At 33.4% G+C, this 15,098-nt stretch overlaps 1 protein-coding gene across 3 annotated transcripts in view; it reads right to left on the bottom strand.

Moving 5' to 3' along the window:
• LOC145935702 (dual specificity calcium/calmodulin-dependent 3',5'-cyclic nucleotide phosphodiesterase 1A) overlaps positions 1 to 15,098 on the bottom strand; it is a 106,454-nt gene that overhangs the window by 83,290 nt on the left and 8,066 nt on the right. Inside the window, exons 1-2 of one of the 3 annotated variants that reach the window (XM_083037243.1) lie at positions 13,693 to 14,309; positions 11,032 to 11,645 (exon numbers count right to left, since the gene is read on the bottom strand). The exons of the other annotated variants lie outside the window; for them this stretch is intronic. Of the exons in view, the coding sequence (XP_082893369.1) occupies positions 11,032 to 11,056 (25 nt within the window). The 5' untranslated portion in view covers positions 11,057 to 11,645; positions 13,693 to 14,309. Of the gene's footprint in view, positions 1 to 11,031; positions 11,646 to 13,692; positions 14,310 to 15,098 lie in introns of those variants that run through there. 3 annotated transcript variants of the gene reach the window in all.

Genomic DNA, 15,098 nt, shown 5'->3' on the forward strand with positions numbered 1-15,098 from the left:
GTGGACGTTAGCAGATAATCTCAGAGAAATACCGTCTAATACTGATATCACTGAGTAAAATCACGAGTAAAATCATATATCAAAATTACATTATCAATTTATCTATACTTTTCTTAATACAATTTCTCCTCTTGCTCGAGATAAAGATAATAAATGAAAGTCTAAAATTACTTGAGAGAGAATTTTTTAATTAAAGTGATTGCAACGCGTAACGCTATAGTATAGCGCAGCTGACTGCAGAAACGTATATCATCGCGATAAACGACGCGTGTTATACAAAAAAATTCCGCTTCTTGCATTTACATCTCGGAAATAGAAACGCGATACTCGTGAACGGAATATAAATTACGCGAACGAAAAAGACGACAGTTTATATTCTATATAATGCACGCGCGATATGTACAAATATTATATGAAAAACAATGTTTAACAATATCGTGAAAAATCATTAAAGTTCATCATTTGATTTGACGAAATACTGTATATCATCGCAATAATGAATGTAAAAGTGCTGACCTGATATTAATGAATTTGTGGAATGAATTTGTCAGTGGTCTATATAACTTTGCAACCCATTCATCATCTACGACACAGCAATCGTTTGATTTTCCGAGTATTTTTCCTTCGACAGTTCTCGGCTATCTGCCAGTTAATTAGCAAAAAACGCGGTTTTTGCTTCTTTATTTTAACAAAATGAATTCGACCACAACCACGATAATTCTAACGTATAGAATACGCTTTTGCGTGACCTTAATACTGCGACTGCATATGATGCGCGCGCGCACGTATAGCTAGCTCAAAAATAAATACTCTGATCAAATGTATTAAAAATGGATATTAAATACAAAAAAATTTCTACGAGAGGAGAAGATTATTATCTTCTTTCCGCTACTTTCATGAATGATATAAACGGATTAAAAATGTAAAAATATTTTTGAAATATGATATAATTAATAAAAATATCGAATCACACACGTGTTGCATATATCAGATAACTTTAAGAACTGAAATTGTTTATAAATGTAGCGTTATTTCTGGAATTATGCTGTTATTAAAGAGGATAATATCTAATGCATTGTTTTGCGAGATATCATTTTTGCGTAGGTACGTGTGTCTCATACGCTTTTATGTAACAATTTTCTCGACAATCGTGGAGTTACGTCTCGTCTCTTCAAGATAATCGAATCAACTTTGTTGAAGGAAAAAATAACGCCTGTTTAAAAAATCGCACAGTTCTCGTCGACGCGACGATTGACGTCAACAAAGTTTGATGTAATCTTCATCGCGCTACTTACGCATTTCCTACGTATTCAACAAATGCATTATGCGCATGGATCTCGACTATGGCGAGAAGCATCGTATACATTCGTGATTGCGCTATAAAGACGATATGCATAACGTCGCCTGTTTCAGTCGCCGGGGACGAACTGGCGTCGGTGATCGTAAATTTGCAAAACAGAAACGCATCGCTACTCTCTACGGCGACCTCGGAAAATGCATACATAAATGTAAGAGAAAGATGCGGGCAACTTCGAATTGAGAGAGTCGTGACGATACGTATTTTTCACAAAATTCTATTTGGCATAAAAACACGATTTACGAGCTTCGAAGAAATGCAAATAATGTAAGTACATCAAATTTCTATTCTCTTCCTAGTTGGGTTATCTATATTTTGTTACCCAAGATGTGCATCGCCTTTACACATATAAGGATACATATATGTGTGTAGCATACATGTGTGTGTGTTTAATGTTTGCTTAAATTCAAGTAAAATATCCGACATTGAAGTGGGATTACCGAACGCTTTTGGCTTCCAGAACTGTTTTTAGTTTTCAAAATTTGACGATAAAGTAAAAAAAAAGGAAAAAGTTCGAGAAAAATATAAATGGTATATAAACACGACACAGCGACATCGTAAACTTGCAAATATCCAACTCGAAAAGCGAAATTTAACGCGGTAAATCAATTTTCATCATGTTTTCTCCTGACACCCTTTCAAACATTATCGACCACTCGCGCATTCATCGATCAAAATTGCATATTGTCTTGCATACTCTTCTCGAGTAAATCGCAGAGATAGATCTCGCAATAACGTTAATTGTTCTCCGACTTTTGCAGTGATGCGACAAATGCAATCCATTAAAAGCTTACATTGTTTGCGTAATAATTCCCCTCTTTTTCAAGTCAACGCATTGAAGAGCAATAATCTGCCAGGAAGAACAGAAATCTTATCGTTAATATTTCGCAGAAATTGAAATTGACGATAATAAAAATCGAATATAATTCTTCAACGCAACAATGTCGCTAAGACGTTGCAAACTTTGCTCTCGACTTATGAAATTATTATTCATCAACCATTTTCAGCAAAGATCTTTTTAACATATACAGCTCTTTTTATCGCTCTTGAGATTTATATGTATTATAATACATTTTAAATACACATATATATATATATATTTAAAATATATATTTAATATATGTATGTATATACGCTTTACGATTTTGCATATCATCCTTGTGTATATAGGGTTCATGCTTCTTCTCTGTATCGTTTCAATATTGCCGAAGCAAGTATACCGAACAATATATATGTATATTTTATATATATATATATATATATATATATATATTTGTCAATATATTCTATAATTACTTGTATATAAAATGAAATTAAATTAAATTTTATCGCTAAAATTAAATTCATTCGCTAATTTCGCTTTATTCTGCGGTTGAATTGCGCCAAAGCAATTCAAGCCAACGATGTATTTTTGGCAGGGCTGCAGTAAACAACATATACATATACATATGTATATCTCAAAATTATGTCTTCCCTGTGTGAAAGATCAAGGATACGGAGAAAATTATATTATCTATGGCGCAAATTACTTCGCAATGATAAAAATGACGATAGTCTCGGATATGTTTTTAATAAAATTATAGAATACGCATCCCTTTGATAAATAATCAGAGACCGAAAAAGAGTAAGAAAGAGAGAGAGAGAGAGAGAGAAAAAAAGAAATAGATTACGAGAGAACGGTTTACGAAATGACCTCGCATTGCGAATCGTTCGATGCGGATATCGCGTGTGTGTAGGTGGCACAGGACGACCCGTATCCACAATTTCGCGTGGGCGGATTGAAAAACGAATGATGTAAAGATCTCGCGATTCAATACAAACGTACTCTCGAAATGCGACCATTTGTAGTGTCTAAGAATGGGGAGCCATATACAATACAGCAGCTTAAGTCAAACATACAATACAATACAGTAAAAATGATAACAGACAGAAGTCTGATCAATAAATTGAAGAAACAGAGAAACGTCTCAAAAGCATTTCATTATTCATAGTAATTAATCCTTGATTAACATATGCCTTGCATAATTATTTTATTGAATCAGAACAAAAAAAGATAGAGAAAGAACAGAGCAGAAAGATAATGATCCGTAAGACCGCATATCAGTTGAGGATTATTAAAGATATTACTTATTTGAAAAAAATTTTTGTAAAAAATTTGTAAGTTTTTTGTAAAAGATGATATTGAATGAAATATTTTATATAAATAATTAGACGATCCGTATTATAAATTCGACCTTTATAGCTCTTTATTTTTAATAACGTATATATATATTCTAGGCAAATTTTTCTTGCGCGTTGCTTTTTCTCACATTTTTGTATCTTTCGACAATATAATAGCCCGACCTCGTTCCAAGGTCCGCTTAGATCAAATTCGATTCAACGCGAATTCTTTGGAAGTTTATCGTTCGGTCGACATCGTGGGCTGGCACGTTTGCGAGCTTTATTAAAATATTTCTCCACTTTTCCACTTCTATTTCTCTCTCTTTCTCTCCCTCTCTTTAGAGGCTTCTACATTTCTAATAGCGCAAATACGTAGAATGCCAGCAGCTGAGATCGTAACCAAATTGTGGGAAATCAACGTGATCTCTATAAAAGAGCTCATTAAGAGAATCATTAACGTTAAGCGCGTTGTAGAATATAGAAAAGTTAAGCGGATAAAAGAAAAAGAGAGAGAGAGAGAGAGAAATACAGATTATATATGAAAGTCTTTCACAAAAGATTGGTATAGGGTAAACTCGAATAACAAAAGCAGAGAAAATCCGATAGTAACATATAAGACCACTCGCTTTGTGTGACCAATTAATATTTAAGCCGCGGTTCCCCTTCTTCTCTTTATCACCGAGCAAAAATAATCAAATCCAAAACAAGATTTGACAATATAATTTCAACAGTGGATAATTTATCGACGTAAGCTGTAAGCGAGAGAGATATCGGATTTTGTCGCAAAGAAGGTCTCACAAGGAATACTGGCGCCCACTAGGTAGTCATCATGGACAACTTCAACACCATTATTGATTTTTCTTAGACCGTATAGAATATAATTTTTAAAGCGCGAACGATGTGATTTAAATAAGACGTCAACGATGCAAAAATTGAATTTTTTTATAAAACAGTATACTACGCGTAACAATAGGAAATTAAAATAATAGAATTCATTAAATCTCTATCACACGTAACTATTTTTTTTTATTTTAATAAAATATAGGGAAAGATTATATGCACGTGTGTGTGTGTTGTGTGTGTGTATGTGTATGATCTAATAAATGAAATAATAATTGAAGCCAATAGCGGATCCTGACGTCGATAATTGGTGGGGGTTTTGCAAAATTATTTTATTTAATATTTTTGGTTTCATGATTAGCTTTTATTCCAGAATCAACGACGTCGATAGCTCTTTAATGTTTGTTTTTCTTTATTTATATTTTTTTAACAAATTCAGCAAAACTGTTTCTTTTAATTTGCAAGGGGGGGGGGGTTCAACCCCCCAGGATCCGCCAGTGTATATATATATATATATGAAAATAATTAGGCGAGAAATTCTTTATATCTATATAATATATATATATATTATATATATATATATATATATATTATATAGATATAAAGAATTTCTCGCCTAATTATTTTCATGCAACGAAATTATCATCATTTCGTCGTATGTCTGACTTAATCTAAACTTAACTCCTTGAATGCGTAATGAGTATAATTTACAATGTATCTTATACATACATGCATATTGTATATATTATATAGATATAAAGAATTTCTCGCCTAATTATTTTCATGCAACGAAATTATCATTTCGTCCTATGTCTGACTTAATCTAAACTTAACTCCTTGAATGCGTAATGAGTATAATTTACAATGTATCTTATACATACATGCATATTGTATATATTATATAGATATAAAGAATTTCTCGCCTAATTATTTTCATGCAACGAAATTATCATCATTTCGTCGTACGTCTGACTTAATCTAAACTTAATTCCTTGAATGCGTAATGAGTATAATTTACAGTGTATCTATAGGATGAAATAATGAGATAATTTCATGCACGAAAATAATTAGACGAAATTCTTTATATATGTATATATAATATATGCAATATGTATGTATAAGATACACTGTAAATTATACTCATTACGCATTCAAGGAGTTAAGTTTAGATTAAGTCAGACATACGACGAAATGATAAGATAATTTCGTTGCACAAAAATAATTAGGCGAAATTCTTTATATCTATATAATATATACAATATGTATGTATAAGATACACTGTAAATTATACTCATTACGCATTCAAGGAGTTAAGTTTAGATTAAGCCAGACATACGACGAAATGATCAGATAATTTCGTTGCACGAAAATAATTAGGCGAAATTCTTTATATCTTTATATAATATATACAATATGTATGTATAAGATACACTGTAAATTAAACTCATTACGCATTCAAGGAGTTAAGTTTAGATTAAGTCAGACATAGGATGAAATAATGAGATAATTTCATGCACGAAAATAATTAGGCGAAATTCTTTATATCTATATAATATATACAATATGTATGTATAAGATACACTGTAAATTATACTCATTACGCATTCAAGGAGTTAAGTTTAGATTAAGTCAGACATACGACGAAATGATCAGATAATTTCGTTGCACGAAAATAATTAGGCGAAATTCTTTATATCTTTATATAATATATACAATATGTATGTATAAGATACACTGTAAATTAAACTCATTACGCATTCAAGGAGTTAAGTTTAGATTAAGTCAGACATAGGATGAAATAATGAGATAATTTCATGCACGAAAATAATTAGGCGAAATTCTTTATATCTATATAATATATACAATATGTATGTATAAGATACACTGTAAATTATACTCATTACGCATTCAAGGAATTAAGTATAGATTAAGTCAGACATAGAACGAAATGATGAGATAATTTTGTTGTACGAAAATAATTAGGCGAAATTCTTTGTATCTAGCTATATAATATATAGCAACTTTCGGCCGAATTTCTTGATTCACGCCTATTGCTCTCCTCTTACTGCTCGCGCCTTAGCAACGCGTCGCCAGACGCTCGTAACCAAGAAGCGCGATATTGTTTTAGGAATGTATGTAGTACGTATCAAAAATATAATAACGAGCGTCCGGCGACGCGTTGCTAAGGCGCGAGCAGTAAGAGGGGAGCAGTAGGCGTGAATCAAGAAATTCGGCCGAAAGTTGCAAATAAATTCCAGCACTGATATATGTATATTATATACAGATATAATATATATTATACCGGGTGTCTCATTTTAAAGGACCCACTCAAATATCTCAGAAACACTGCGTTAAATCAAAAAATGTTTCCTACAAAAGTTGTAGGGTTTCGAGGGGGACATAACATAGTAATATTAATATGACCTTGGGCGGCGTCTCCAAGATCAAGTGAAGGTGAGAATAAATTTTTTAAATGGAAACCCATATTTTTTATTATAACATCTTTTTCTACTAATTAATTTGAACAACTTTTATCTGAAGCATTTTTTTATTTTCTTCAAAATTCATTCTCACCTTCACTTAAGGTTAACCTTCACAAATGAATATTACTATGTTATGTCCCCCTCGAAACCCTACAACTTTTGTAGGAAACATTTTTCGATTTAACACAGTGTTTCTGACAATGAGATATTTGACTGGGTCCTTTAAAATGGGACACCTGGTATATATATTATATAGATATAAAAAGAATTTCACCTAATTATGTTCGTGCAATGAAATGATCTCATCATTTCGTCCTATGTCTGACTTAATCTATACTTAACTCCTTGAATGCGTAATGAGTATAATTTACAGTGTATCTTATACTTATATATTATATACACACTAGCGGATCCTGACGTCGATAGCTCTTTAATGTTTGTTTTTCTTTATTTATATTTTTTAAACAAATTCAGCAAAACTGTTTCTTTTAATTTGCAAGGGAGGGTTTTAACCCCCCCCCCCCCCCAAGGATCCGCCAGTGATTGAAGCTAACGGTAAATATAATAATAATGATTTTATATATAAAATTTGACAGTGTTATCATTTTGCGAGCGATATGCACATACATATGGGGGGGTTAAAACCCTCCCTTGCAAATATTTTAACCTTAATATTTTGAATACAACTTATATTTTGAATATTAACTTAATCCATGTGAAAATTTAATAACATATATATATGTTATTAAATTTTCACATGGATTAAGTTAAAATATTTAATTAAAATGACAATTATATATTTCGTACAAGAGATTCGTAAAAAGATTTCATCTACAGTAAAAAAGATACATTTGCATATTTTATTGGTCGCTATGATTATTATAAATACAATAATGAATGGTATAAGTTATATTATGAATATAATGTTAATTAACGCATTAATTATTGTAACAAATGCGTATGCGGATACTATGCTTTTTGCGGTATATATGTATATGTACATACCAATTACCATTTATGTGATTGTGTTAGTGATTTACAAAGGTTTGAATAATCCATAATCGCATTTGATAACATGCGGGGTCTTTCGCATTATTCAAAATAAGCCAATCAAAAGATGAAAAATGTGACCAATAACTAATATTTTTTTATAATTTACCGAATGTCCAAAAATAAATATGATTGTGCGCGCTTTTTAAACATAATTACCGAAAATTGTGGCAAATGTTGTTATTGTGTAATATATTTTGTATATAATTTAGTTTGTATATATTTTGATGTATCAAAAGTATAAAGCTATAGTTAACGCCTTAATTATCGGAATTTTATTAGAGAAAATATCTTTAACTATAATAAAACCTCGATAATTGCAATCGCATTAGTATCATTTGATTATATTATAATATCACATATAGGATAATATATTAACGGCGCTCGAGAGTAAATTAATATTTCATCCATCAAATTGATCGCCATCAATTGCGAAGCACTCTCGACAATATCTCATTCTAACATCTCGATATTTCATATTACTTCGCTTTCTCGGAAATACAATTTTCGTTATAGTTTTCATTACTAGAAGAGATATCGTATTTCCGATATCTGTATCAAAAGCCAGCGCGTTCAATCTTCTAGCTCAACTCTCAACATTTTATTTGTTTTCGTGTATTATTTTTATTTTTAGTCTCGATTGTTATAATCTCGCGTTAATTTGACTCAGTTAAAATTAAAGCAATACAAAAAAAAATTGTCGGAAAATTAATACGTTGCACGCCAAGTTGACTGCGGTTAATTGGAGCAATTCGATAACTCTCAGCGTAACGTCTCAACGGCACTTTCCTACAATTATCAAAGTCCTATTATAGTTGCTTTGAGACCAACTATAGGAAGATTCACGAGCATCATTAGTACATACGGCATTGTTTTATTATGTGACATTAAATTGAAAAAGTCGATAAAAAATGTTTCCACCTATAAATTTTTCGCACACGACAGAAAGAATTGCATATCTGCAACTCACAACTATCGATATAGACACATTCGTGATCGAGAAACATCCCCCAAAATAATTTGCCGGTGCGGATCCTACTAAATTGAGAATATAAAAGTAGATGTGTATATTAAGAGAATATTCCGCAATATACCTATGTCAAAATTTTTAACTATCTCCTAACTTGAAACGACAAAATTATTTTGTCACTATACTAATGTAGTTTTACTCTTTGGAAGAAAGCAAACATTTAAACAATAATTAAAAATCCCAGAATATTTCCGAGAATCAAAGTGTATTATGTAAATGATGCGAACAGTAGTAGCAAATAGATGTAAACTCTTTGTATCAATTTAAGTAATTTTTTTTTAAATTTAGATGCAAAAAATTAATGATTCGCAAGTATTTCCGTTAGTTTGTCAGTCGAGTTTCAAAGTACTCTCTCTACCTCTCTCTTTCTTAATTCTTATGAGTATATCTCCAATAAAATTGAACGATGAAAGAAATGCATTTTTATATCCTTTATTACAGGTTCCGAGAATAAAACGAGAATAAAACGATTCTTTTAACACAGAATTGAGGGGATTATCTGATTGAGATATAAATAACCTACGACGTTTGAATTTGTCATATTTTCTGCCGTTGCTACATTTACAAGCTTATAATTAAACACGTTTAATTACAGAGGGGAGGGGGGAACAATAAAAAATAACGCTATTTCCGTCGAAATAATATATACCTCGCTATGTAATATATATATATATATATATATATATATATATATATATTGTGTTAATTATCGAAAACATCGATATATATATATATATATATATATATATATATATGTGTGTGTATATATCGATGTTTTTCGATAATTAACACAATATATATATATATATATATATATATATATATATATATATATATCGATGTTTCTCTATAATTAACACAAATGAACGGATTACTTCACGTATGATTCTGTCCGTTAACCGATATAAAATGACCAAATAAATCGATAACAGAGTAATTCTGATTGAAAAAACTATTGTTTGATCTAAACAAGCAAACGGATAGAATGCGAGATAATCTCACAAAAAGAACGTCTATACGTTCAATGCTCACGATATTTTTGAGAAAAATTGACTATCTGTTTTGACATGAGAAAATGCTATATTCAATCATCGGGAAATCTACGATGATTTTGTTCAATCCTCCACGGAAGCGTTTTGCTAGATATAATCCTCCGTAAAAGCTAGCTCTCTACAATCGTGCGAAATTCGTTTCTGGAGCTATCGCAGAGCGATCTTTGTTCAATGCTCGTGAAAGCGGGGGTGTATAATTTAATTTGTGCATGCAAAATCATGAGAGCAAGCTAATTTCGGAAACAAGTTTCGTCTCGACAGTTTCTACGACGGGCTGTTACAACGTTCCGAATTCATCGTTGATTGGTACGAGTCGATCGAACGATCCCGAAAAGTGCCGACTATTCAATAACTTTCTCACGATCGCCAGCGCTTTCAACGGTCTCATTTGCAAGTCTAAAATCTCTTAACCGCAAGCAGGAACAATTGAAATGTGTTTATTTCGACGTACACCACTGCACACATACGCGCGCACACACATGTACACAAAATAGAATCGATTCCCTATTACTCAAAAACCAGTACTGTGAAACGTGTAAAAATATCATATTTTCTGTACAAATATACGACACGGTTTTGCAGCATTGTAGATGTGTTTTACGTTCTACGAAAGTTACGGCGAATATGGTACACTATATGTATATGCGTTGAAAAAAATTTTTACTTTTAATTTCAACTCTTGTTTTTCGATTTGTTAAAGAAATACCCAAGAACTAGCTAAAGAATACCTACCTAAGATTAAGATTAAAGACTAGATATTGAGAGATGCTTCAGACAGCGCGTTAAAATAAAAACAATGGGATCCCCCGCATTACGCCGTGACGGTAGGTAGATAGCGCACGATGGCAAAGAGGATTCGTCGAAACGGAATAATTCTCTCGGGGAAAAGAACATTTATCTTGCGCTTAAATCTCAGGAAGCGTAGGACACGAGAAAAAGGAACGAGAAACAAAAGGTGGAAAACTCGTCTCTATTAAACGCATGATACGTGACGGCTCAAAAGAGAGGTCATCATTGATAGTGTTCAGAAATAAGAACAGCGTCCGAAATAGCTCTTACCTTGTACATGCCTGTCCTTATCCATTTCCTTCGTGAAATGAGAGGCGAGCGCACCACTGTCTCTCCGGATCACTGCATCACGAAACTTTCCAACTTTGAGCGAGCTTGAGCGGCAGCGCGTATATCGATTTTAACGATTTTTCGAAAGGTGTGCGCATCTGTCGCGAGCGAAACAATCACTCATGTGACTCGTAAAAAGGACCGGTGCGTAATAATGCGGCGATAGAACTCTGCTTTAAACTTTACTCGCGTCGATCGTTTTCTTTCTCGAATTATTTAAATCCGAAATCGATAGAACCGTAAAAAACAAAGAGAAAAAACGAGTTCTGCAAAAAGAATTCTCGACCAATGTACGCGATTCGCACCACTATGCGATTGCTCCTCTATTCTCTGTTCGATAGATCGCACGGTACGATAGAAACTATCGCAAGAAAACTCGCAATAAATTTAGAAACAGCCGGAAAGTCCATTGCGTCACTCGCTTCTAATGTAACGCGTACAATGACCGAATCGCGATTACACGAATAAATTTGACATTTCTAATATTAGCTTTTCAAGAGATAACTGGATCCACACTCCTACGTCCATACGTCAATATGATTTCCCATTTGTACCTAAATGTGTCGAAATGAAACTTTTAATATACTTGTCTTAATCCTCGCGCGTTATGTGAAACCAAATTAAGCACAATAAAGTATCGAAAAATTGATATTCGTATACAAATATGTTCTATTGATATAATATTTCTTTAATAATTTTTAATAAAAAAATAACTTTTGAAAAATATTGAAAACATTTTTTAATTATTTTTAATCAACACAATTTAACGTCAATTGAAATTACTGCATCAAATGATAAAAAAAATCGTCGTAAATGTTATAAGCATCGAAAACTGCATATATAAAAGTTAATGTTCTAATTTTATATCACGTCGAGGAAAATTATTGATGTGTTGGTATTTGGTCCGACATTTCTGAATGCCTATATAAGAGTTGGGAAACAGTTGCGGATCATTAAGGGAAAGCTGCGAACGGCGGATCAAATTGGAATCTGCCCGAGGGAATGGTTTTCATACGATAAAAGTGGAAAATACTCGTGATTGGAAATGTGCGTTTGTGGTGCCTTTTCGGCAAAAAGTTGTAAAAAGAATCATGTAGCCACTCGAGAAGTATATATATAATTTTCGTCACTTTTTTATCCAACATCCGTCAAGGTTAATAAAAGTATCTATACTTCAAATATATGTTCTCATTACACATATAAACACACACATTTCCATGGATTTAATATAGAGAAACAAATAAATTGTTATATTCAAAAATATTATATGTTAGAACTGATGGAAAATGCAAAAAAAAGATAATCGCTAGGATCTAAGGCGGGAAACTAGGATTTTCGTTTCAAATGCTTGGTCTACTCGCAAAATTACAGATGGTATAGATCGCCTAATGGATTAAAAGTGAAATTTGGATTAAAAGCAACAAAAATGACATGTGGGCTCTTATGTTACAATTGACAAGCAGCTCTCTCATATATATATATATACCAGGTGTCCCATTTTAAAGGACCCACTCAAATATCTCATTGTTAGAAACACTGCGTTAAATCGAAAAATGTTTCCTACAAAAGTTGTAGGGTTTCGAGGGGGATATAGTAATATTCATATGACCTTGGGCGGCGTCTCCAAGGTCAAATGAAGGTGAAATGAATTTTGAAAAGAAGAAGACATATTAGGAAAATAAAAAAATGCTTCAGATAAAAGTTGTTCAAATTAATTAGTAGAAAAAGATGTTATAATAAAAAATATGGGTTTCCATTTAAAAAATTCATTCTCACCTTCACTTGACCTTGGAGGCGCCGCCCAAGGTCATATGAATATTACTATGTTATGTCCCTCTCGAAACCCTACAACTTTTGTAGAAAACATTTTTCGATTTAACGCAGTGTTTCTGAGATATTTGAGTGGGTCCTTTAAAATGGGACACCCGGTGTATATATAATAATGCGATCCTCTTACAGACATATCTATTGTCAACCATTCATTTCGCTTAAAACGCGCAATTCTGGAAATGTTGCAAAACGAAGAACGAATTTGTAAACAGAGTCAAAAGCACGAAACACATATTAATTACATAAAGTCACGCGGAAATATCGCGAAATTATATAAGCGTTTTTAAATTTTCAAAAGAAATAGTTTATAATTTTCTATAATTAAAATTACTAAATAAAAATTGTCTCTAATTATAAAATCAATGAAATATAAATCAACGACTCTTGTTCAAAATAGATTAATCACTTTGCTAAAGTGTGCTAGATAGAAATAAACTCCACTCTCTCCGTCGAAATTATTTCTTGTTTGAGATTGTTCTGTATTATAACCGAATTCAGAGCATTACGATAAAAGAGAAAAGCGTGACCAAGTGTCGAAGAGCAAATTACAAGTACAAAGTTGCGAAGGAGTCAAGGCACACACACACGACACGGGACTTGAAGGAAAAAACGTTCATGATCGGCATTTTAATTTTCCCGACGTGTAATTTCTCGAATCGAGGACAATGAGGAAAAAAACGGTAAGAGGAGAAAAGAAAAAGAGAGAATAAGGAAGAAGGACCGGGGACGAGAAGAAAGAACTTTATAAAAACAATAAAACACAAGAGTCACCTGTTTTTTTCCTTTTTCACTCGATGAAACAATGAGCTTACGTCCACACCGGGATGAAGGAAGAAGGGTAAGGCGAGTAAAAAGGGGAGAAATAGTGGGGAGAGAAAAAAAGCGCGAATACACTCCGCACACGCGGCTAGGGCGGCGCGAGGGTGACGAGGGGTTGAGGCATCGAACGCGCACGAACGATGAGAGATGACGTTCGTCGTCCGCAGGGTTGCAGGACGGTGCCGTGTCCTGAGGATGAGAGAGAGAGAGAGAGAGAGAGAGAGAAAATGCGGTGGGACCACACACTAGAACACCCCTTGCGACTACGACGTCGTAAGGCGGATAGGTAGATGCACTTCGGCGGACTGGCGCTGGGCTACTGACGGACCCGTGAGAGTGAGCGAACCGGCGGCGCGCCAGCTGGAGCGGCCCGACGCCGACGACGACGACGACGATGACGATGACGACGACGAATCCCGCGAAAATCTGATGTGCGTGCGCAACGGCAGAATGCGCGAATCTCTCTCCGCGTTCCTCCAAAGATCAACCGGGTTGTATGGACCGCGCGTCAAGATTCTCGCGGGAAAAGGAACAGGGGTACGTTTTTTCTAGAGCGCCGGAAGCGAACTGTACCTCGGTAGTAAAATGATGCGTCTCCCTTTTTGCAACTACCCTGAGAGAGGAGGAATATAGAGGCTAAATATAAAGGGACGCGGAGTGGGCGAGGGTTGATATAATTTGTTGATGATGCGTGCACCATGGATACGAAAGATGATGGTGTATAATATAGCAGAATCGCAAGGGGACGATAATTGAAACTATTGGATAAATAGCGAACGACGTCATAATTTGCTAATGATAAAAATTATTAAAATATAAATGCTTAGTTATACGTCATAAAAGAGATTGAATCGCATACAGTTCATTTACCTAAATCCTAATTATCTCGCGTGATGCAACAAGATAAAGATAGATAAATATATGGAACGAAGCCTAGGGCTTAAAATAATAAGTACGCGCAAAAGGAATGGCAATCTATGATGTAAAAATAACAAATGATATAATGAACTATCGAAGAATGAACCGCAATCGAGTATTTCAGGTCAAGAGGGAAGTACCAAGAGAAGCCTCTCGGGTCAAAATAACATTGAGAGAAAATTGCGTTAACTTTTGAAGAAAAGAATGATTAGCATAACAAGTACAAAGTTTCTGAACATTTCTCTTTTTCCTTATTTCAATGCACTTCCGATATATCTTCGCGTCTATACTATATATATAAAGCTTTCCCAAAATTCTTTTCGCTATCTAGTCGTAGCAATTTTATTCGCGAAAAATTTACAATTTCCACTCGTTTATAATTTGGAAAAATATAAGGATCTTTGTATTTCAATTAAAAAGAAACGTCGATTCTTTAAATG

Source organism: Prenolepis imparis, unplaced genomic scaffold (genome assembly GCF_030444845.1).
Source record: "Prenolepis imparis isolate NDT839.2.m4 unplaced genomic scaffold, iyPreImpa1.0 SCAF_4, whole genome shotgun sequence".
NCBI classification, from domain to species: Eukaryota; Metazoa; Arthropoda; class Insecta; order Hymenoptera; family Formicidae; genus Prenolepis; species Prenolepis imparis.